The sequence below is a fragment of the Bombus vancouverensis genome, chromosome 18, assembly GCF_051014615.1.
Source record: "Bombus vancouverensis nearcticus chromosome 18, iyBomVanc1_principal, whole genome shotgun sequence".
Lineage (NCBI taxonomy): Eukaryota > Metazoa > Arthropoda > Insecta > Hymenoptera > Apidae > Bombus > Bombus vancouverensis.
The window spans coordinates 4,771,253-4,798,532 of NC_134928.1; the positions used below are offsets into that span (position 1 = coordinate 4,771,253).

The 27,280-nt window shown below is 31.9% G+C and overlaps 1 protein-coding gene across 1 annotated transcript in view; it reads right to left on the reverse strand.

The window, feature by feature from the left end:
* Positions 1-27,280, reverse strand: part of CAP (Cbl-associated protein) — a 379,584-nt gene that overhangs the window by 5,943 nt on the left and 346,361 nt on the right. The window contains exons 25-30 of the mRNA XM_076626276.1: positions 20,469-20,673; positions 16,807-17,065; positions 13,097-13,208; positions 12,766-12,888; positions 12,438-12,592; positions 365-444 (exon numbers count right to left, since the gene is read on the reverse strand). Of these exons, the coding sequence (XP_076482391.1) occupies positions 365-444; positions 12,438-12,592; positions 12,766-12,888; positions 13,097-13,208; positions 16,807-17,065; positions 20,469-20,673 (934 nt within the window). The remainder of the gene's footprint in view (positions 1-364; positions 445-12,437; positions 12,593-12,765; positions 12,889-13,096; positions 13,209-16,806; positions 17,066-20,468; positions 20,674-27,280) is intronic.

Below are 27,280 nucleotides of genomic sequence, written 5' to 3' on the forward strand. Positions count from 1 at the left end.
TGAGGTATTAAGACGAAGGTTGTATAAAAGACAAATGCAATTTGTAATTCTACTGTCAAATGTGAAGGAAAAGATCAGAATACACAATCTTATTGACATCAGAACTGGAGTTTCTTATTTGTTATTTTTGTTTTTGTTTGATATAGAAGTTTATCTAATAATACTATGAAGAACTGAAATATATTTTGAAATATCAAGTAAATAATATGTACAACTTGAATTTTTTCAATAATAGGGTGATGTTAACAGCGAAGTAATTTTGTTTAAAAACAAATTTTCTTCCTAAATATTTTTGCCGATTAAAACGAGTAACTTTTTGAACATGGAGATTTAAATTTATTTGGAATTTTTTAAAGAAACTTACGGTATTGGTTCAGAATGGGTGTCGATATGTAATGCTTCGTTAAGTTGTGAAACATATAATTTGTTACCGCCCATCCGTGGCTAGAAATTGCAACAAAGAAAAGGTATATTAAAACAATATGAAAGTGAAAAATTGAGATAAAATCAAATTAAATATAGATAGAAATCGGGATTCGAACCGCGATAATCCGCTTGCTGGGCGGGTGTTTCCCTATTTTTCCTTGAAAATGCATTTATTTCAAGAAAGAAGGGTACAGAGTCTTTACATAGAACTGGTTTGGTATAAACAAAGAAACCCATTTACTAAACTCAGTTATAGGTATTGCACTTGGTCCACGTGTGCAGTCGTGTCTCACGCCTTTACTTTTATTTGTATTCGTCTTTTATTTAGTGTACGTGCGTGCGTGCGCGCGTGTGTGTGCGCGCGTTTTGTGTGTATGGCAGGTTTTTCCCCAATTAATTGTGAGCTATACAGATCGTCGACGATTACGTTCTCCCCAATTCCTATCTCTCAAACCAAGCTGCCGTCTACACAAAGAAAATTTATTTGCAAAATGCAGTAGTATAAAATGTTTATATGTCTAAAATAAACTTGGAATACTACAAATGTCACTAATAGCCAATGAATTATTGCGGCTAATCACTTGATTCATAATCCAATGGCAGTTAACTTAAAAATTGAACTACATACTTTGCAAAGAGATTCTAATATTTCATTTTTTAAATTTCGATAGTACTTTCAGGATAAATCGTTTGCCTTCCACTATATACATATATTTTTTTAATTTTTTTATTTTTATTATTTAACTTGTACTTTACAATTTGTCCAGCTGGATATTCGGTAAATTTTTCTAGCTTTATCGCTAAATAACATGTGGATGGCTACCCCCAGCGAGATATCATCTTCGAGTTTGTCTATTTTACTTCTTTAGGTCAGTGGGGTGTTTTCTCTTTAGTCTTCTTTTTATGAGAATTTTGCTCTCTTCGACAGCCAACTGGTTTAGATATATTGCGATTCTTTCCTTGTATTTTACTGTGTACCTGCCAATTTCTTCATTCTGAGTATCTTCGATTGTAGCGACTCTAGTTTGTCTATGTGGCTCATTGCTGCTGTCCCCCATAATGGTATTCCGTACGTGCAAATTGGTTTTATTATCGTTTTGTAAATTTTTTGTTTATTTTCCATGCTGAGTTTATAGTTTCGCCAGTACATCTGTCTTCTTTTTATCCGTATTTTGTCTATAATTGATTTAGTATGTCGCTTCCATGTAAGTTGTGTGCTAAGTGGAGTCCTAGTATTTAACTTGCCTTGTTTGTGTTATGTGCGTGCCATTCAATTGCGTATTTGGTGGTTTCCGTTTTCGTAGCGTAAATTTAATATGGTTATATTTACTAGAGTTTGCTTTATTTGTTTATATTGTAGCTATTTTGCTATTTTTGTGATATGCTTTTGTGGTAATGTGACATATACATATATATTAGGAGTTATACACTAATGAAGTATATCATCAATAACATGTAATTTGTATAATACATGTATAATATGTATAATAAACAAAAGTTATTAATTAATCCAAATTTTCGAGGCTGATTTATAGTCATTTCTACTGATACTGATTTCTAATTATATTTAATAAATAACAGATTTTCTGACATTGGAAGACTCTAAAGTCAAGATACCGGCATTTACATACAATATACTTGCTACTTTACAGAGGTGAGTCTATGCAAAAAATTCGACGGCTTTATATTTCGAGTAAAAGCGTCGCACACTCGTGAACATTGCATCAGTAGTTCCAAAAGGTACCGATGATGAAATTTGTTATGAGTGGAGGATGGAGATGAACACCAAATATAAAATTTTAGCTTCAGGTATTTATTGGTTTCTGAGATATTAATAGAAAAATTCTAGTACCATCCACTGAATTCTGCTTATTGAATAACCGGGGATAGAATAACGATATCGGCTTCAGTATCTATAGGATGTTCCACCTACGTTGCAATAGGTGGATATCGAGAGAATGACTTAAGCGATGGCCGAGCTGAATCGAGAGCGGAAGTGCAAAACCCAAGGAAATGTAATATTTCACTTAGATGTTGGACGAAAGGAATACTTCCAAGAAAATGATCGGCGCATGTTGAAAACTGTGAAGCGGGCAGTCGTTCTACTCCATCGTCCTAAGAGCCTTTCGCAAATGAAAAAGCATGGCCAAAAGTCTCACCTCAACTCGGTTAGGATTATCTCGAACCTCGTACTCTCACACGCCACCGTACAAAATTAGTCGTAAGATCGATATTTGAGTTGAGAGTTATATACCATATATAACATATAACATTTAACGATATAACCAGCACCCGGACTTAGTTTTTGAGTTTTTGAGTTTTGAGTTTACACACACAAAAATATTCTGTCACTCAACGTTAGTTTCAAAGCTGGGATGGGTGAGAATAGTAGTATTAATCCGGTAGTATTAAAACAGCCGGCCGGTAATTGATTATTTAATCACCTTAAGAAATAAGTAAATAGCATACAAAACATCCTCCAAGCAACCAAAGTTGCAATAACTTGTTTAACGTGAGACACTCTATAGATACTAATGCTGATATCGTTATTGTATCATCAGCTATTCGATAGACAACAACGACGACTACTGTGATGGATACGGTTATATTAGCAACTTCTGTATAAGTAGAATTCGATTTATAAGAAATTACATTTCACAATTTTACAAATTCGGTCACAGTAAAAAAAATCTAAAGCACGATTTTTAAAGACAAAATAAGACAAAAATTAAGAAAAATTGCGCTTTCGACTTTTTTTCTTAACAATAGAAAATCGGCTGTAATATTCCTGTGCGCGAGCAACCCTCCCTACACGAATAAGAGAGAGAGTACGACAGCTCGAGCACCGGGGAGTGCAATAATCCTCAAACCGAACGACACACGGACAACAATACTCAACTTACTTCGTACAAATCACAGAGAGAAACACTATCGCATTCGGAGACGATATTTTGTAAGAAAAATGGTAGATTAAACGTTAAATCTGCCTACTCATCAGAATCCAATAAATTCCTTCAATCCTCTCCCTTCATAAATAATTAATAAACAAAAGCACATACTAACAATATTTATATAAGGTTCACACACGCCCTGCGAATGTGTCGTCCGTGAATATCCACAGAAAAATCGTAACAGAAGTAGTAGTCGTTCTATATTACAGTAAATGTGTATATAGCCAGTTTTTCTGCAAACATGATTAATAATGAAAAAGTTCAAAAAGTAAAAAGGTCTAAAAGAATCTACATGAAGGAATAACTTTGATTTATACTAAAACTACAATTAACTTTCTAAAAGAAAAATTTACGATAACGTTCGTTAATGCTATCGTTTCCTTTGTATAACTCGAAATTAATCAGGAACAGAAATTAACAGTCAGAATATCTGAGGATCTCCTTTTTAAATGCATGGGTATGGCTATTGAGAAAATCAACAGGTTGCTCACCAGATGTGTTTAAAAACGATTAGAATAATCTTGCAAGACTAGTATCATTTCGGCAATGAAAGCGAAAACTATTTATTCAATGCGATAAGTGTAATTTCTCATTTGACTGTATATTAATTTATATTATTTTATTATTTTGTTATATTTATATACTTTATTCCTTAAAACAATGTCTTAGTTAATAAGTTTTTTGTAGCTCCTTTTGTTTCTTCATTTCTTATTTCATACGTATGTATGTGAATATTATAATGGGCAATGACCATTTTTTAGTTACATTTCTATGGAAATTGCATGTGGTTCATGCAAAACTGTGTACAAACACATTCAGTAGCACCTCATTATATAGTATATTGTATATAATATAATAATATAGTATATATAATATATAGAATATAATAATGTAATATATATAATATATATATATATATATAAATATTCTTACTATATGCTTTTGTTTATTAATTATTTATGGAGATAGGGATTAGGGGAAATATTGATTCGGATCACATCCATTCGGAAATTCCATAAGGTGGTTGTCTGCATGTTGTTGTGCGTTTCATAATGAAGTAAGCAGGTTTAATCTTAAATCTACGATTATTCTTACAAAATATCGCACAGGATCGTTTTGCTCTCCGAATGGCATAGTTTTTTTCTCTGCGACTTGTATGAGGTAAGCTGCTGTTCATATGTCGTTCGAGCCGAGGATCACTGTGCTCCTCGATGCTCGAGCTGCCCTACTTTCATTCGTGTAGGGAGGTTTGCTCGCGCGTAGGAATATTCCAGCCAATTTTTTATTGTTAACAAAGAAAGCCGCAAACACAATATTTTTTATTCATAATTCTCGTTCTATTTTAGCTTCAAAAATCGCCCCTTAAATCTTTTAATTCCTGGAGCTGGACACCCTGCATGATATTAAAAGTTTTGATAACTATTTAGAAAGCTGACGCCGTCTTGAATTCCCATGATTTTTTTATATGTTGTGTGGAGCATGATCTCAAACAGCTTTTTTCTACACATGTAATCTACACATGTCTACACATGTTTTAGTTTCCGAGATATTCGCCAATATATAACAACGCATAATACTAGAGTAAATTCTGCCTATAGTCCGCAGCAACGTATGCGTTAGTATTGATTGGAGATCATTTTGCGGTGGGCGGACAAAATTAAAAAAGCTATCGCGCACCTAACTCTTATTTTATGCTTATATGTGATACATATACATAAAGATGGGGCGAACTTGTGTATTCCACGGATCCTTCGTATTACAATGCCGTACACAAATGCATATTTAAAATGATTACCATTAATGTTGATTTGTCTTTTAAATCCGGCCATTGTGAGACCGCCGGCCGTAGGTTTGGGTAACAAAACTAACATAATTGCAATTCATATTATTTATATTTTATTTCTATTATCTAAGATTGAATTCAGCCATGATATCAAAGAATTTAATTGTTCGATTGTTGTAGACGTGTTGTCGTCAGAACAGATTTTCGAAAACATTCCTTGCAGTTTTGGATATGCAATTATGAATTCATAAAGTGCGGAACAAAGATAAAAAGATCAATAGCTGGTAATGAAAAGATTTGAACACATTGCCAAGCGGCGAACAAAGCAGTGAATGTGTCGGCTATGCTGGTGACTGACCTTACACACCAGCTTTTTACTTATTCAATTAGCAGGAATGACCGTTGCCCTCACTTTCCTATCCAAAATTGCCATGAACGAATCCGATGGTCCCGCGCGCTAAACACACCAATCAATAGCTTTCCTCCGCGACAACATCGTCACCGAATTTCACTGGTTTTTTATCCGTTGAACAAACGCATTTTTGAATGGTTTTCCGTACATTGATCAGTCATCATTTTCGCTTGTTATTTACACTTCCCTGAGACACACATCTACAAGCACCACGCGTAAATACTAAAATCTTAAAAATTGTTGGAATAATATTAGGAATATTTTAACCTGTTAACTCTGTGTTATCATCAGTTCAACCACCTCTGTTATCCTAACCGAAATAGGGGATCGATTGATTCGCGGCGTCGATCATCGTATCGTAACGAGAATTTAGGACTCTCGTAGGCGCGACCTACCGCGACCGCGTCTCTCCGAGAACGGTCGAACAGTAATGATACAATTTTCACAAGCGTAAAATCTCGCTATTGCAAATGTAAAGTAACCAAATTGCACGCTGTTAAGTGCAAAATGCTAACGCTACTCGCTTCAGCTCTTGCAATAAAGTGTAATTTTCGCTGGACTACACTTCTATTTCGCTTACACACTTGAACTTCTAGCTATTTGAGCTTCTTATGCGCACATTTGAGGCTGGGGTCACTTGAGCATTAAAATGACGAAGTGTATTGTTATTTTACGAACATAGCTCGTGTGACTGATTTTAAGATCAATTTACACTATACAGCACGGTCCGGTATCGACTCGACAGAACATTGAAATATGCATTTTGAATGAGACCGTTTATACTATCCGTCACCGACCGATATGTTACGTTACTGTTACGTGACGTTAACAACGTATCGTTGCAACGTCCGTAATTTGCAACGTAACGCCAGTCATATCAACGATTGTATGACTCTAGTCTGAATCTCTTGCTGATTTCTCGCTTGCCTAATCGAGCCTCTCACTTGCACACCGTTATTTACCTATCAAAATGGGAAACCTGTGCATCAGGCAGTTGCGAAGTTAGTTGATCTTTTATCATTAGTTCCCGCAACGTGCGCATTTCCAGGAAACAAAGTAGGTACTTTTTGTAGAGCTTCGGACACTATTCTAAATTCCAGATTCTTTATACATGTGTACTTCAAGGGTACAAGATTATTTGAATATTTCTTGTGATAGTTGCGAGAGTACTCTGAAGTTGTGCGTCCGTTTGCAAGTACATGAAAAATTTTCTGCTTTTGAGAAATGACATGAGAGAAACTGCCAGAAAGTATTCTCAGAAATGTATCCTTTTGACTTTCATGTATATAGCTCTCTGACGAATTTCGTTCAATTTGATTAATTACATACTACCTTTAAATAAAACGGATAAGCAGACGTATACTGCAATCGCTGCAATGTTGCAAACTTAATCAGAACAAAATAGCTTAAGAAAAACAAAATGTTGGGTTAAACCATAAATAAAATAACGTAACAAAATGGGTGCATTGGCTACACCTGTACTAGAATGACAATAGAAGATGAGCAACAATTTAAAAATTTATTATGATAACCTGTAGTACATTTAATAAGTCTGACCGAAACACAAATTGCAAAACAAAGTATGAAAATTCAGAAAGCAGTAATAGTAAGTGAGCGAATAATGTTAATATTACGATTTCTCTTAACATTGTATTCTTATTAAAATATTTGTGTCAACAAATATTTATTACTTGCTTGCGACTGTCTAATGTATCTATCATACATTTGAAATTATTATTTATTAATAAGTGTTTTATATTCTACAAACATCTTTTTCCTTGTATAATATAATTAATTATTTTATTTCTTAATCAAACAATACTTTTCCGTTAATTATCTTACGTTATAAGTATATCTGTCGTAATTTTATGTAGTTTCTTAATGAACGCATAAAATAAACAAAAGTACAAAAAGAAAACGGGTTATCAAACTCATTTGCAAACTCTTTCCATTTGCGCGTTCCGTTCTTAACCCGCGGTCACCCAAATTTTGTTTTCCTAATTTACTGTATGCTAACATCATCTCGTTCGGTGATATCAAAGCAAAAGTGATGATTAATTGGCGAAGAAAACTTGCCCGTCTATATTATAAATAGATAATACCGGTTATTATTTATGTCAAAAAATGGACATAATGCTTATTTCTGAAACTCGTTTTATAAACAATGATTACTTTAAAGTCAATGGTTACAATACCTATCACACTCAACTCGCCAGTGGCAGGGCACATGGCAGATCAGATATTATTATAAAATCCAATATTAAGAACTACGAACGCCCACCATAAAAAAAAGGTTCACCTCCAAGCAACTAACATTATGATTCAAAATTGGCTTAGTCCGTTTACAATATCTGCTATATATGTCTTCCGAGGTACATTCTATTAAAAGAGGATTTTGATCATTTTTTTAAAAGTGTGGTTTACAGGTTTATAGCAGGGGTGATTTTAATACTAAACATATTCACTGGAATAGTAGAAACATCACTCCAATGTAGATCACTATACGAAAGTATTTTATGAAATAAATTAAATTACATTGATACACGTACTGGCCTACGGACGCAAACAAGTTACCCGAATTATTGGACTTCTTCATAACCAAATCTATCTCCAAGGTATATTAAACTTAATTCTTCCCTAGATTTGTCTTCAGATCACTTACCGGTTTATGCAACAGTCTGCTCTACATTTATTGAAATTCTATCTGTTATCCATATTAATTAACTAGCTAGTCTCACTTTAGAGAATCTTTCAACATTTCAACATCAACGTTAGTACCACTAAAAATGGAAGAAGATATAGATGCAACAGTCGAGTATCTGGCGAACAACATAATAAATGCAGCTCGTTCTTCTATTCAAAAGCTAGAGTATATAACCCAGCACGAGAATCCAGACGCTATAAAGAAAGAAATCGAAGATAAAAGGAAGCTACGAAGATTATGGCAAAATAGCACATACCCAAGCGGAAAGTAAACAACGCAACCAGAAAACTCAGAAAATTTCTACGAAAGTTCAGAAATAAATGTTTTCAAAAATATTTGAAGAACCTGACTCCCACAATATATTACAAACTACTCTCTCTGGAAAGCTGCGAAGAAACTCAACAAACCGTAGCAGGTAATTCCTCCCCTTCACTCTCTTTATGGTAATTGGGCAAGGTTGTTCCCATAGACAAGGCCAACCTATTCGCTTCTTATCTAGCTACCGTATCCAAATCATTTCCTCTCAAATCCACTTCGCGCGAAACCGAAATATTTGAATATCTTCAATCGTCAAGCCAAGCCTTTCCCCCTGTTAAGTCTTTTTCTTCCCAGGAAGTGCCTCTTTGAAAGATAGAGTAAGACAGTTCTACTGGCTCATAGGTAAGAGTTCGAAAGTAAATCTAGAAAGCAAAATGATATTATACAAAGCCATTCTAGAATCTGTATGGACCTATGGGATTCAACTGTGAGGTACAGCCAATAACTCTAACATTGGCATCCTATAGCGATTCCAATCGAAAACGTTTATCTGTAATGTCCCTTGTTACATAACCGATGAAATCACATATAGAGAGTTATATATGTCGGATTATCATTAGGATTTAAGACGCGTAACGATTCTTTGTTTGAGTTAGCCATCGTTTTACGAGACAGAGATTATATTTACGCGAATATACAAGATTTTACAAAATATTATGAGTATTGAGTTTAATGAATGATAAGATTAACAGACGTTAAGTTTAACCAATAATTAGATTAAAGAATAATAAATTTAACGAACAATAAGAGGTACGAATAATATGTTTTACGAATAATAAATTTAACGAATAATGAGATTAAGGATTGATAGGTTTAACGAATAATGAATTTAATTAACACTATTAACAATGTTTCCGGGGTTCTAACGAATCCACGGTCAACGGGATAACTTTTTGCTATGCGTAGAATAATTTTAAACACAAAAATACGATTGCTGAGACACTCGGTAAATTGCTCGATGTATCACTTTCCAAGGCGATCACACGAATGAATATCTGATGAAAATCTTTTTCGCTGTACGACTGCATTTTGTTTGTTATATGCTCGCTGGAGACATCGAGAAGGTTCCAATCGTTGTTGCTAGGCAATTTCTGTCAAAAGTTTGTTGTATACTCTTTGGAAACATCGAGAAAGATCCAAACGCCGATACTAGGCAGTTTCTGTCTGGAGATTGATTCCTAATACAACGTGTGTCCCATTATATCAGCATCTCTAAAATACAATTCTATGTGATTTCTAGGGAGAACAATACAACCGATCCACACCTTCGTCAGGCAAAACGTTTATCCCGTGACCGTGGCTACGTTCGGCGACCAGTTGTCACCTCGAACCCACTTTCGCTTTCACAAATGTCAAACAATTACAAATGACAATTGCTTAATTACAGTTATGATAAAATCTAGGCTAAAGCATTAGAAGGCTTCCTCAAAATTGCAAAGGGAAGGCTCCGGTTTTCCTTTCATCTCCGACATATATATGTCAGAGATGAAAGAACAACGGAGCCTTTGGAATTTTGGATAATCCCGCAACATTGTAATCTAGAGTCTACTATAGCTGTAATTAAACAATTGTAGTTATTCAATCCGATTGTAATTGTTCGCGAGTTGTGATAATGAGCTTGGGCTCGAGGCGACAGCCAGTCGCCAAACGTAGCCGCGGTCACGGGATGAACGCTTTGTCTAACAAAGGTATGGAGTAATTCTATAGCTCTTCTTAAAAGAAATATTTGTGGCGGCACGCGACAGTAAAAATTCCAACGGTTTCTGTCCCGTGGCTCGCCACACGCAGACCCTATTCTTCGAGCAAGATGATTGCCAGATGTCGATGCGTCTCCGGAGTACATGTTCAGCTAGCCTGAGTGCCCGTTATAAATCTTAGGATTTAGTTGACTAAAGTCCTTCAAACAAACAGTCTTTGTTCCAGCTACGGGAAGATAGGAGAGACCTATTTTTCAACGAACGGCGTCTCCCACTAGCAACTTTCCCTCGAGGGCGGCTAGCATCTTCTTCTAACCACCGATATGGAAATTGACCAATTAGCAGCAACGCCAAATTCCCTCACCTTCTGAACGAAGGGTATCCTCGACGAATCCGATGATCTCGTGTCCTCAGACACACCCCATCATAATTTTCCTCTGCAGCAGCATCGCGACGGGGAGTCATTCTCTCGTGAGGTCGTATTAGCGAGTTACTTAGAGTCTATACGCTCGGTGGATATTCCACGTTTTCGCAAAGAGTCCGACTTAGATTTTTGTGAGCACGTACATCTATCATCCCGTCGACCGCGGATTCGTTATTGAACCTAAGACCAACATCACTAGTATCGCGAGTGTCCAACCGCCGCGGTTGATTGTCGATAGCATCCATACTCGTATTAACAGACCGTACCTTCGTTATAACACGACGATGGCCGATTCCAATGAAGATTCATCAAACGCCCACAATCTTATTCCTGATCCTTCTCCGACATATATATAGAGTTGGTAAAATACCAACAGTTAAAGGAGAAATTTCGAAATTCAGTAACCGCTGCAACATACACTTGATTAAACATTCCAATCCTCTAGTCAGCCTTTCTATTCAATTAAACTTTCAAGTTCCTTACCTTACCTTCAAATCGTTCGAATTAAAGTAACAATTTTGAATCACGTTACTAATGTAAACTTACTAGTTACTTGATGTAAAATATTTTCTCAAGTTTCTAGGTTGGTCCTCTAATGAGATAGACACAGACACAATCACAGACCCAAGTCACAGGATATGACATAATGATAACATTGTAGTTAATCTTGCTACGAAAGTGACACAATTTAAAACAATTAGTTTTTGAAAAAAAAAACTATATTTATATTGTAGTAAGGAGAAAAAACCGTTGGGGAAATCTCGATGAACTACAGGTAAAAAACAATAAAACTGCTGACAGATCGGGAATGATGGGAAATCCCGATGGGCTATATACCCGTGCCCCTTTAAGATACTGTGAGGTTAAAAGAAAGATGTACTTGACCAGCAACAACTCTTGGGCTAACAGCTGTAAAACACTTGTCGTTGTAGGAGTATCGAAAACTGTGGTATAAAGAGGACGTTTTTTTAGAGAGAGTAGTCAATAGTATCCGGCATTACGTCGCGTCCTCTCCCCGGGGAGCGCGGGATGCTTATAAAGGTTCTCTCGATGTAAAAAAAAAAAAGAAAAAAAGAAAGAGTAGTGAACAGTTGCAGTTGGAGTTACGATTACTTGCAGTTGCGAGTAGTTGCGAGTTAATCGTTACTCATGAGTTGTAAGCTGTGTTGTTAATTGTCAGTTGTAAGTTGAGTTGTGAATTATCAATTTAGTCGTCTTAGTTATGTCACATTACTACATTAAGTTCTAATTAAATAGTTATAGTTCCCTGCTTCAATCACAATAAATGAATCTATATAATAAATAAAGATCACTATAATCCTGATCTGTATAATATATAAGTATATTATATGTAGCTAGAACTCGGCATAGAATTATATCTAAATATAATAAAATATTATTTTTTTAACCAAATTTATCAACTAGAAAGACAATGCTTATAAACCAAAATCAAATATCATTTTTGTAATCTTCAATTTATAATCCTAAACAATCTTAAAGGATAATAATCTGAACTCTAATTCATGATAATAATTTGAAAAATAAATTAATTTTTTGTGCTTTTGTGCTCATTTTTGAAATAAGGGTGATATATTGTGCATATCATTTCGTTCAATCATTTTAGAATATTTTCTAATTATTATCTTTTTTGTTCAATATTTATAGTATACTATTGACCACTGAAGAAATTAATATAATGAAAGTGTGTTTTAAACTACTAACCAGTGAATTGTAATGTGGCTGGGTTGTGTTAATGTTAACTGGTATGGACGGCATATAGTGATGGGATCCCATACTCATTTTCCCCCCAGCTGATCCATTTGCCAAAAGACTATGCGCAGCTGGAGAGGCTACTGGTTTGTTTTGTGTTGGCGTTTCTATAATTAACAAAAGTCACTTACAGTACTTATTGAATATCAAAAGTATAAGTAAAAAATATATTACGTGAAATAGATATAGAACAAAATAGTTAAACAAAATAAAGCATTATTTTAAACTCACACAGATATTATGTTTTTGCTGTAGTTACATAGTAGGAAGTGAGTAATACCTGATCTAAGGCCAGGCTCTGTCATAACTTCAACGTAGGAGATGGGGAATATTCCCTTTCTATTTCCGATACGTCCCTCATACCAGTTTTCATCAACTCTTCTTGTCAAGACCACAAATTCCCCTAAAAGAATAATGGTTTTGCATTGATGATGTACTGATTCCGGAAATTTTTCGTTACATTAATATAGTGCGCGTTGGTTAAATAAAAATACATCTTTCCTACATTGTCACTTAAATACTGATCACGCAAAAGCAGATATGTCTTTTTACATTAATATTCAGTATAAATTTTTGCTGCTGAGATATGTTGATATATTTTTTATATTTACCTTTGGCTAAAGATAATTCGAGATTTGTTTGGGCGACGAAATTGAATTTAGCTCGTGCTTGACCCTCGTAAGGTTTCTTTGGGGTCGTGCGCATACCATCGTAAGGTAAAATCTGTAATTTAAAAGATAGTGTTATTTTTTTATAAGTCGACATTTTTCAAATATTATTACTGTTCATCGTAAAGTGATTTACAAGATATATGGGCGCGAAATCTTACTAGCAAAAGCTAAAGCTTAACTGAAAAAAAGTAGAAAAAAGGAAATAGATTGTCAAGATTAGAAAAATAGATAATCTTATCGTTAACGTTATCCTCTTTTTACATTAAATTTCAATTAATATTATTGAATCGTAGGCGATTCACAAGAAGGTGTTAATTATGTAATTTTAAAGCATTTTATATTAATTTGTGTAAATATATCAAACTATAAACTACAACTACAAACAAATAAACTAATCCAAACTTTTATCACCAATAACTCAATGATAGTAATTAAGAATTAATATAACATTTTTGACTTTTATAATTATTGAGCTAACTATAACATGAAGGTATTTTGTACATGTGTGTACTAACAAACAGCTTTATTTTAAGAATTCTTCGTTGTAATGTAATATTATCAATGTTTAATAAACATGAGTGTATAGAATCTAATACCAATATTCAATATATATACAATAACTCTCAAAACTGTTGCAATGATTCGTACTATGAGATAAAAATTCAATAAAAATCAGAAAAACGCTATTGAGAAAAGACGAATTTTATTGAAAATTCCAATAATCAACTGTCCAGTTAATATACTTTTCAGCGAATTGTAATCCTAGTTTTCGATGTCTTGTGGTATACAGTGGGTTTTCTACTTTAACACGTATTATATAAACTTCTGGTGTTAAACCTTTACGAACAATATGCGGACTAACGTCCACTCCAAAACAGTTTTTAAGGGTTACCGGAATTCTCATTATTTTGACCAAGCTTCTGCGGTCATGCTCATTCGATTTTCGAGAATGACCATCCAATGATTTGCTACAATCTGATAGAACTTTCTTTCAAGTTTCTTAGCTACCTATCTCATTGATAAATTTTGTTTAACACTAGATTTACGGGGCGCGTCATTTTGACGCATTTAGAATTTCATGAAGAAAATGATAGAGACAGTTCGCATTTTTCTTCTACAACTTATACTAACTTTTATCCATTTAAGGAGGTAATATATGTCGTAATTTATCTTTCTCAAAGCTTTCTAGTTCTGAAGTTTCCTATGTGATATACCTATCTCTGCGGATACGTGTCAACTTGATACAATCATAAAGTAAGCATCAATAATAGTAAATTGGTATCACTCATCAAGGTATTACTGCAGTAATAAATATAAACTAAAAGAGTTACTGCAAAAAGAGTTAGTTCTTCAAACAGGTGAACGTGAAAAGTAAGCATAAACAACGCATATGTCCGTAGAGATAGGTATATAAGAAATGTCTATAAACAACAGAGATGGACAACGTTCTTTTTCTTTATCTATGCGAATCGAGCTCATGGCGTTTAATGAACATTTTCCCGTGGGAAACCGTTCTGCTTTTAATGGCAACATACGCATGCGATGTGCATCTAATACAAATTTGACTTTCTTAATGGAAAATTGTAAAATATAGCAGAATGTAATACAATGATACAGTGCAAAAGTGTTGAAATCCACTTCTAAAACATGAAACATTATATTTAACTTTAAAAACGAAATTAAATTTTTATTTTCTGAATATGTAAAAGCATAATAGTGTTATATTAATTTGCAATACAATCGGATCTTGATCAACAACATATATTTTTCTTGAATCTGTAACTCATAATGTCAATCATTGTAACAGTTTTGAGGGTGACTCTAAGAATTCAGAATCTCTTTCGTAATTCTTTACGATCGAATAATACTACCCGCAAACGAGCATGACGTGGTTCCTTATAAAAAAAAATAATAAGAAAGTATAGAATACAACTAGTATAATAATTCTTTAGAATTATACTATCCACACAGATTTCGATTTTTTAATATGTTGTCAGAAACATGATTCTGAATAACTTTTGCCTCTATATGTTACTGTACCTTGGCTTTAGTTTCCGAGATATTCGCTAAACCTATCAGTACCATTACACTGAATTATTCCTATAATACGTTCGTGACAGTGTATGAGTTAGCATCGGTTGCTGACCACCTCACGGCGACCGGTTAAAATAATATCAATCCCAAACTTATATAAAGTTTTATAAAAAAAAAATCGAGTTTGAAAATTTGTTGAGTGTACTCTAACTTGGCTAAGTACCAACTAGGTATATAATAATAGGTCAAAAATGTAAAATAACATTTTTCAGTTAGGCTTGCTGATTAGCCTCATTTTCAAGGAAATACGCATGTTTAATTACGGACTAACGGTACACGCGCCTGATACATTTTCAAATTTATTTTTCTCAGAAACGCAGCATTATTTGAAAAAGTTTTATTCTGCAACTTCATTTTCAAAGTAGTAGGTAGAAACTCCTGTCGACTATTTACTTATGTTGAGTCCGGTATTAGCAAAATTTAAGTAAACCTGACAAATCTTTAAATTCGATTTTCTCGAAAACGAAACCTCAGACGAAATTATTTTATTAGGCTAAATTTTTTCTTATTTTTTCACATAGGATCACCATCTGTTGGACTATACTACTATGACCTTCCCACCGTGTATATGTACATATAACACTTATTATGCTTGTATACAACATCCGCGTGGCATTTATGAGCTGTTAGATTCAAGAAAGCGCAAGCAATTTTCGATATCTCCACTGTAAACTAAAATTAGTTTAAAAATTAACTAATAAACTAAAATTAGTAAAAAACAAAATAGTAAAGTCGTGTAAATGAAACATTAGAAAAAGCGACTGCATATGCAAGCAGTGAATTTTCAATTTCGATTTTCTCGGAAATTAATTCTTGGAAACAGCTAAACTAGTAGCTGTAGCTTAACTACAGCTAGAAAACAATAAAAGTGCTAGCGGGCCGGGAAGGATAGAAAATCGCGATGGGCCATATGCCCATGGTCCCTTAGTACATTAGGTAATTGAAAAAGGTGTACTTGACCACCTGAGGTCAACAACTGCAAAACACGTGTACGTTGTAGTAATATCGAAAACTCTGGTATAAAAAGAGACGTCTTGGAGGAGAAAGCGTACAGTTAGTAGTGAATAGTTGTAGTTGTAGTTGTAGTTGTAGTTGCGATTGACTTGCGACTAGTTGCAGTTGCGAGGAAGCTGCGAGTAGTTGCCGGTTAATCGTTACTCATGAGTTGGTCGAGTCGTTGTGAGCTGTCGAGTTATTTTGAGTTGTGAGTTGTTAGTTGTAAGTTATAAGTTGAGTTGTGAACCATCAGTTTAGTTGTCTTTAGTTGTATCACATTACTACATTAAATTCTAGTTAAATAATTATCGTTCTCTGATTTCAATCACTGCAAATAAATCTATATAATAAGTAGAGATCACTAGTAATTCTGATTTCTATACAATTATCTCAGATTCGCTTATACATATTACTTGACCAGTCCCTGTATGAACAAGTATTTGATCAAAATACTAATTTAATAAGAACCTCTTTGTTTGTGATGCATACTATAGTACAATTGTATTGTATACCAAGAAGAAAGAGTAATATAAAGGTTAATGTTTTCCAAGTGAAATTACCTCAACGTAATTCGATGGGAACAGGCCAATCATAGCATTATGTTCACCCTCGTACCAGTTCTTGTCTACCTGGCGACGTACAAATATTATGTCACCGCGACGGAAATTTAATTCCCGTGGAGATTGCCCGATAAAATTATAAAGTGCTTTTGCCACGAGCCGCGGTTCCGGTGTTTGTTCCTGGGATCTGCTTCTGTGACTCAAATCATCCACGAAATCGTCGTAACGATTCAAGGGAATCGGTGATTTTTGTGATGGTCTGAAATCATTTATTATAAAAAATAAAACACATAAAGAAATATGAGGAACTTTAATCTTCCATTATCTGAATGCTCTAATATTCGAACGTTCTACACTATCCGAGAATTCTGTTACATCTTTTCAACAGAATTCCTACTAGTAACGGACTACTAGTCTTTTCCTGCTACAGAAATTATTATTATGTACGAAAAAAGCAAGAAACGTTATTCTATGCGCAAAGGCAAGAAATATTATATAGACTCATATATATTTTTATAAAAAGATGGAATAACAACAGATTGATTTATCATTCATATCAACGAGATAAATAATTACTTTCAATTTCGTAATAACAGAACAAGTAATGTATATACTTTATTACGGCATAAATTATTATAAGAAAGATTTTTATGTCAATCTAAAAAATTATAATTGAACGATAACTTATTTCGATTCTTCACCTCCCCTAGGGTTTCTTTTATTTAATTTTAGCATAAAGCTACCTTAAATTTTCTAATAAGATTCCATGTATGAAAGTAAGGGAGAGTGAAATGAGAGATTCTGGAAGGATTGTATCTGCTGAGGTTAAAGATTTAAAAGATAGAAATAAAGAATAGAAATTATTTCGTTATAAACCTAAAGCACTATTGAAAATTATATAAAAATATACGAATGTATTGAAATGTATAAAAAATGCATCATTTAATCTGAAAAATAGAATATTTTACTTTTTCCAATTATGATTACTATTTAAGATCAAGGCATACAAATTAAAAGAGTTCAAATCTACTTTTATTCTATATAATTACTCTTTTTACTTTGTAAAGTAAACTCTAACAAAGTTTCTTTTATTAATAGAAATTGCATGTATGCTTTACTGTATGGCCTTACGATATTATCTCTTTATCCTCGTTCTGAACAATTCATAATTCTTATACAATATTTATAGGAAATGACTATACATCTGAGCAAAGTGAAAATATATCAGTTACTTAAATAGGTAATATTTTACAAAGAAGATTGTTTTCTTCGTCTCATTGAATCGTAATTTTATGTTGAAAAAATATACATACAGAGTTCTATGTGACTTAGGCTACTAGAGCCCTATACGCGTGTACCACAATGACATATATGTGTTCTTAAACGCAAAATAGGTGCTGGTTGGTGCGACTATAAATGAATAAATAATAACGATAGTAATAATAATAATAATAATAATAATAATAATAATAATAATAATAATAAGTAATTTATTGAATAGAAAAATAGCTAAATACAATAAGGATAAAAAATAAAATATTATTATGAAAAAAATATTAAAACGATGATACGAAGCCGCAAGTGCACAATTTAAACAAAGTCGTATAATTTCAATGGGGGTCGATATTCAATAACAATATTTTTTTTATTAGTGAGATATAACTCTCTAGTTATAAATTGCATAATTGAATAATAGTTGAATAGAAGTACTTATTTCATTTTTTTAATTTTACTAGCAATATTTAAATTTCAAATATTATGAACTGTTCATGGTATTTCTTGCATATTTTCTTTGCCGTCATAATTGAATCAAGATATTAGACTAAAAGTATGTTCAAAATTAATAGTTCAAAAAAGATCTTTTCACACGTGTAAAAATACATATGCATAACACAATTTTCTAAACCATTGTTTCATTCTTTCTTTACACGGATCGAGTCTTTACATTATTTTGAGTAAGAAATTGAGAATAGTGTAATCGATTAATGATCAATTCGGTGAAATATTTTTAAGAAACGCTATATGGCAACATTTTAAATATTTCTTATGTTACTTGTTCATTATTTTCATAACCAGATTCGTACACATTTTATCGTTCAATAATAATTCATATAAAAACGCAGTAGACCTGCGGTAATCGTAGAAGTTATAACACATAGTACATTTTATGGCAATTCGATAATAAAATTAATGATAAAGTAGCATACATATTTTTGAGACTACGCACGGCGTGGATCTTGCGGCCCAGCATCCGCTCGATCTAGCAAAACCAATATCGTTTCAGCATACGAAACATTGAACAATGTTAAAAAATCGTCTAGTGTTCCCGATCGTAAATATTCTTTCATCATTCGGAGAGACTCGGAAATGTTTAAGCTTTTAAACAATACATAACTATCTCAATAGTTGACAATACGCATCTTCTCATCGTTTGCAGAGACTTTCTTCATTAATCGTTTGATAAGCTAGTTTCGGGTTAGGTGTCCTACCCTTATTTCTTTTATTAATTTTAATATTAATTTGACAGGGAACAAAGTACAGTATCATCATCATCGGGCACTATATACGGACATACGTGTATTCAATTCTGAAACTCTGAACGTTTACATACGAAATTCTATATATAAGTAAATTCAAGTAAAAAACTAATATTGTAATATTGTAAAACATATAAGAATGAAATGCTTCTAATAATAATTATTAATATATTTCGATTTAATACGTAAACAAATTATCGTACAAACAATAGTATCTAGTATTTCAAAATTAATGAAATTTTTCAAACTAAGTGTTTATGGTCCTAAACTTATATCAAGTGCGTTATAAGACTATTGTGATTAAGCTATTATGCGATGTATGACGTAATATAAAGTTATTTTACATGGGTGTCATAATAAAAGCGTGATTCACATGTATGTATTACATAAAAAAAGTACAAAAAAATTGAAGAACAATATTATTTTTTATGATTTTCTTTAATCTTCTTTCATTTCTTCTTAAACTCTTCAGGCACTTTAATTGACAATAACGAAACAGAGGGGACATAAGTCTCAAATTTTATAAAAAATATATCTGCAATATACGTGAAAATAACTATAAAGTATATTAGAATTATTATGTAATAATAAATTATTATACTAAAAAATAAATTTTAGTTATCCCTTGTCAATATTGTATTCATTATACAAATAAAGTAAAAGTAATTATTACGCTAAAAGACTAACATTATAAAATTGAATAATAGTATGAAAATATTTCTCAAAAAAAATAAAAGATAAAAAATGTAAGTACATATTCTTCATAACCAAGAGTAAGCATTTTTATGTATAAACTGTTTATAACAAATCTGTGTCTACTGTACACTAATTAATATTTTATTTTTATTTTTACTTACATTATATTTAGAAAAAGAATTACAATAATGATATATATATATATATATATATATATATATATATATATATATATATATACTTATACCATATACTCAAAGCACAAATTGAATAAGAAATATTGTTCACATGAACACTATCTCTTTTGTTCGAAGAAATACTAACGCTCTGCAAGCAAAACACAACTCTTCAAAATCGTATCCTTCCTTGGTGACATTGTGAAGTATGTATAAATTAAAAGAAAAAAGGAAATAGAATAGTAAAACTTACATAAAGTTGTCAGTGTGTCGTCGTGAATTGATATCGTGTAATTCCTGAAGATATTTGCGACGACGTTCCTCTTCATAAACGCGTCGCATATTTTCCGCGCTTCGACGAGCGAGCTCTTCTTCGCTCAATGGTTCTTTTGCCTCTGTACGCACTGGTGAACGATAGTGAATTGTCACCTCACCCTCCACATAACGCCTCGGTGATTCTAGAATAGAGAGCGTTTGTTATTATGCCTCGATATCATTCGTTTCTTTTTAATTCGAGTACGTATTCTTTCGTTTAATGTTGTTAATCGGTTACTTATGCTTTCGATTATGTACTATACTCTATGTAGGAGGATATTAGGGACAAAGAATCGAAATTAAGGATTTATTGTATTTCAATGAACAGATTGTTCAGAACATTTATTTATCAATTGATTTTCTTAGTACTTTATTATTTGTCGAATTATTTGTTTGAAGATATTATTTATTTCAATTGTTGATTCAGCTCTTTTTATTTACAAAATCATATTAGGCTATTAGCATCACATATTAGGTGACTATAGAACGTGGAAAAAATATATTAAAAAATCATATATTTATAAATCCCCCATCTTTTTACGTGTTGTTTAATTTTTATTACAAATAAACGATATATATAATTTATATATATCATAGTTTTTGCAAGAATTAAAACTAGTTTCACTGAAATTGATTCTTATCATTAATTTTTAACTTAATGGTTATAGAAATTTCTGGTTAGCTATTGAAAAGAAGATTTACAAATATTTTACATAGTAACTGTTTTAGAAGTGATAGATTAGAGAACTTTAAATTCACGATCACTGAATCCTTCGAAATGCAAAATTGATTTTTTCCTGTACATACCTATCCGACAATTTGGAAAACTGAGTTATAATTCTAACTTAATAACACAATTCTATGACTTTTTTTTTTAAATTACCATTTTTTTTAAATTATGATTACTGTATTATCTTTAAATACTACTGAGTTTATCGTTTATATGATGAAAGTTAAATTTCCCTAAATGTATACATATGTATGCTTAGTGTCAAGTTTTAAATAATCTTTAATGTTCAATATTATGCAACGGATTCGAATCAAATTCTTCGAAATCTAGACAAAAAATGACAATCATTACATTTAAGGGCATTACATGGAATGTGTTAAGAAATGTGACAAAATAGATATCACCCAAATCTAAAGTGTCCGTTGTTATCATGCTCGAAATCAATCAAATGGAATATTAAGCCAACGATATCATTCTTCCTTGACTAATATTAAATTGAAACATACGCCGTCGCTAATGAAATGTCTACTTCGTGTATTGGTATACATATATCATAAGGACATATGGAATTAACGCGTAAATTATGACCATTCACCTGTTATATATGACAGTATACATACATCTATCCTTTATGTACACGTATGACATTCTAGTCATTAATAGCCATTAATAATATATTGTATATGCATATTGTGAATATATGTATATATATATCATGTATATATTATAAGTATTGTAAAGTTATGGTCAAAGAAGTATCAATTATCTTGCTAATAATTTAATCACTTTAATTACTTTTATATTTTAAAATACATTATATTTTATTATTACGTAGTACAAGTATTTTATATCCATTACATGGAACAAAAGGAAGTAGTAGATATTATTATGAGAAATCAAGGTATAGAGAATGCATTTTTTGCTAAATAACTTTTATTTGTCATACCATGAAATGATTTTAATAACTAAAAGAATTATAGAAATAAGATAAAGTAAGTCCGCTTTTTACTTTTTATAATTTCATGTATGCACTCTATTGTATAAACAAAAACGTGATTTGATGCAAGAAGGAGCTAATGGAAAATTATAAAACGACTTTGAATAATCTGACACAATTACGATAAATTGAAAAAGGAGAAAAAAGAGAGATATCAAAAAATAAAAAAGAATGTATAAAAATATATAAATATATTCATGAAAACAATTAAAAAAAAGAAAATCTAAAAATAGAAAAAAAATTATTGATCGGGAGGAATTTGAAGTAGTTGTGATGAAGTAGTTCACGATTCTAACCTTTAAAACCACAGCTGTTGCGATATGATTACATTATCTTATATTTCTAAATATCAATGAATTAAATATAAAAATATCTTCACAAATAATGAGTATTGACAAAAACGGCTTATTTTTTACTTCAGACTTGTTAGAAAAAATTTTATCAAAATCGATGACCCAACGATTTTGACTTTTCCTTGTTCGTATTAGGTGCTTTAAACTCTAGACGATAAGGAAGATGAATTTGAAAATTAATTCATGTAATAAAGTTTCGTTTGACTATATCATTATAATATTGTTATTTCTAAAAGCATTATTCATATTGCCATTAATCATATTGTGTACTATACAAATGTAAATTACAAACATTAATAGTCGTAATTAAAATTAAAAATTGAAAAACTGAAAATTTGATTTCTTTTTAGCCTCGTCTTCACCTCTAGGAAGCCAACTTTTTGGGTCAATTTTTATACATATTTGAAGTACTTATTGAATAGAGTTCTAATAAACCATTCAATGTGTTTTGAATTATGTCTATAATTATGCGTTCGTAGCAGCATGTGCGCTAGTATAGTTGCTTGTAGTATAAGCTAGTATAAGCAGTGCGTTGCTTCACGGCAGCCGAATAAGATGACACCTGACCCAAATCTATGTAAACTATATAGTTTACATACGTCGAAATTTGCAATGTTTTTTGTATAATGATTTTTACGCGGGAAGATTCCTAAACTCAAAATTGGTGTAGTTGTACTCTATATTCAATAAGTACTTCAAGTACGTATAAAATTCGACTTAAAAAATTGGGTTTCCAGATTGGTGAAGACCGAAAAATTCTAACCTTTTTTTAAAAGCAAGGACCGTGAATGATGCTTAAATAATTAAAATATATTGATGTACAGATAGATTAACATTCTACTAACGATATGCAGATAGGCGTCTCTTCTTTCGTGGCGTTGCGTTACGAAATATAAGATTTAAAAATTTTAGTGAGAAATAATCATACGTAATTTTACAGTTATTAAGCCATTATAGCATAGACAAATTTTATACGTTTCAATTTATTGGCAATTTTTTTATTTAGTTAGAGATAAATTAATCAGAAAGGAATTCAGTAGAAATTGGTCGATTTTGAACCTTGTTACCAACGAAAATTTCCTTTATGTCCTTATACCTTTTGAGGATTATAAAGTGTATAATTATTTACCCAGCGCGCGGTGGGGGAGGTTGTGAAACATTGCTATCTGTAATACTCACCTAATTATTTAGGTATATAAGTATTTTGAAATTTCCCTCTTCGGGTGATCAAGTTCTTCATAGGTTGATGTTAAGTATTTTTAGAACAAAGACCCATGCTTAATGCGTTCAGTCTATAGTACCATTATACTGCTTGTATGAACTCTTTAATGCAACAATGCTGAAGTTTTGACAAGATTCTTCGTTTAAGTTCAAGCGACATCATCTAGAAGAAACTTATCACGTTGTGTTCTAAAAACTAAAGTGGGAAAACGAACGAAATGAATGCTATTTTATGATAAATACTAGACTGAAATCCACGCTAAGTACTTATACTTGTAAGCGAGTAGACAAACCCGTAACTCAATCCTTCAATTTAATATACTTGATTATCATGATATAGTGCACAATTAAAATCACAATAACAACTTCACAAAGTTATTGGACATCTTTCTATATTTAAAGACTCAAATGTAGAAACAATTTTATTTTTTTGACAAAGATTAAAATATTGCTCCATACAGCGAACATAATGATAATGGTCTTTATTCCCACACAACGATAATTCTATAATTTTTCAAATATATTTGACACAAACATATGAAGAACTTACCCGCTATAATTTGATATGATTACGGTTGTAATAATTATTTTGTATGTTACTATTCGAAGAATAGGGAAATGTTGAAATACGAAACATTACATTAACTGGGTGAATATTTACATTACAACTCTCGCCATTACCATAATTACCATTACAGATACATTATGTATTTATCTATATGTATGTAGTCTTTTAACTTCACTTCCTATATACTATTTCGCTTGTATCAGATGTTATCATATATTACAGAATTTATTAAATCAAAACGACGCTAGTTTTCTAACTTTCCCACCGCGTGCCTCCTGGATATATTATGTACATTACAATATATGTATATATTGGAATAATCCTTTATATTAGAATAACTATCGTATTTTTGTATAAAATATGTTATTCTTTAATATTAGTAATGTAATAGTTTCATTTACATATATTATGTTAATAGTAGGGTATTTTCGCTTAAATTAGTCATCATTGAAGTACGTGCAATGATTTTAATCTTTTAAAGTTTATTTTCAACTTGTATAAATTCATGAATTCAACGAGGAATTATTTTTCTTAAAATTCGTATAATTAAAAATTCTGATTCTAGCTAGATATTAGACTTCAATCCTCTATTACTTATGTTTGAGATCCTAGGACGAAAGGATCACAGAATGTCCGAGGCCCTGGGCTCGAAAGAACGTAGGAGCAAAGATTATTTTTCACCAGAAAGATTATTTGCCAGTAAAATGAAAGATTAACAAGGATCATTGTGTCAGTACGAAAAAACTGTGAGATTTATTTGAAATGGACTGTCATTTGAAAATGACAACGTGAGTCCGTGCTCGCCATCCATATACAGATGCAGATTAGTTCTAAGAAATATTAACTAGAAGATAATCCTAGTTAGATAATCCTAGATTTAATCGATAGGCTTAAGATGCTTTTCTGTTTTTATCCCTAGTTTTTTGGCTCACAACGGTGTGATAGATTTATCCATTCAATAAAATAATAACTATTGTGACCCTACCTCTGAGAATATAAATAGCAACACTGTATATAAACTGACGTGTTTGGTATGAATACCAAACGTTACCACACACGGTGCAACCCGTAAGGGCCTGCACGAGAATTCCGCGGTTCTTACATAACAAGCAATAAACCTTTATGAAGCGTCCTGACTCGATCAATACATACTGCAGGAATAGAAAATTAAACAGAAGGACAAGCTTTTAAGTTTCTGACCGTTACAGGCAACTGCCAACGAATAGCAACAGCATAAGTGTTCAATGGCTTCATAAAGTAAGAATTTCTTCAGCTTATAAACATAAATGTATAAAGGCATAGAAATATAAGTATAAAAACATAAGCATATGAAGACATATATATGCGTAAGAATGTAAATGAATAAAGAGATAAAAATATAAATCCAAAATATAAGATGGGTGTAAGAAGAAATTATGACTTGGTATATAAAACTCCGTATATAATGAACGGCGAAGAATATCTGTGCGGAGCAATTTAAAATACACAGATTATCTTTTTACCATTAAGTATCATCTATATTGTTTATTATATCTACATATATTAACGCGTCTGAATACAAAAAATGGGGCTTTTGTGGAAAAATACAAAAATTCTATTTTATAGATCTCATTTTGGTTTCTGATCTTTGCTGACACACATATGTCTCGTACAAACAGTGCCTCAGAATCAATAGACGTTCATGAACGTTTTTGGATTCGATTCTCTCGAAATTCTTAGGGCATGCAGAACATACAACGGCTGAAGACCGGCTTTGTATGCGAAAGAAGGATAGTGGTTTAACTCACATTGAGGTCATGACACGTTTAGTTCCTACAACAGAGAGTTATACGACTTCTTAGTTCGCACAAAGAAAACTGTAATTATTTAGAGAAGAAAATTTGAAGGAAAATCGACATCGGGAAGAAGTATTAAATTGTTCGAAAATAAATTGCCATTTCTATTAGACTAATAACAACTTGCATCATATATTGGCTAACATTTCTAGCAATTATTGATCTAAAGTTCTGCTCTCTATTTGATCAAATTGGAAGAGAATAATTTAAATGTAAAAAAATACTGTTCCTACTTAGAAATTAAACATAGAAATTAACCATTCCGAATTAATCAACAGAAAAAATATTTTTTTTTTTACAAAACTTTGGACTTTGTTCCCATAATATAGAAGACAGGAAAATTTGCTGAATTTTAGCTGGCATATGGAGCTCTTCTTTTTTTACATCAATTCACATCAATTACGAAGTTATTAACGTCACTATGGGAGAATATGAGAGAAAGACATAATGCACACTTGAATATATTCATTGGAATTTCTATTTTCCGCGAAGCTTCACGCATTTAGGATAATGTAAAGTTAGGTAATCCGTCGTTCATATTTATATAATAATAATAATTTTTTATTTCATAAAGTAGGAATCTTCTAGCAGAATATTCAAATACGAATGATAACTATGCTATCTCTCATGCGCAATGACTAAGTAGAACGTCAATGTTTCACTTTATGTCAGATCAGACTATGAATATACATATTTTGAATTAATATTTATTAATCTTTACTCAGATAAACCATATATTTCCAGTAATTTTTAATAAACAAAAGACACAATAAATTTCTTCATTTTATATTAAACAATTAAGTATAACTTAATAAATTCTAGTCAAATATTATAAGTATTAGAATTTCGTTGATAGATCAATTTTTTCTAAATACGATAAAATTTAATTTGTGATTCTGATGCGACTGTAAACAACGAATTAAAAAAATCTTTCAACAAATATCACTTTTAGTAGACTGACCACATACACACACAATAAATCCCTTTTCTCACGAAATACTTTATTACTACATATTCAAGAATATATGAAGATAATGCAGATTTCC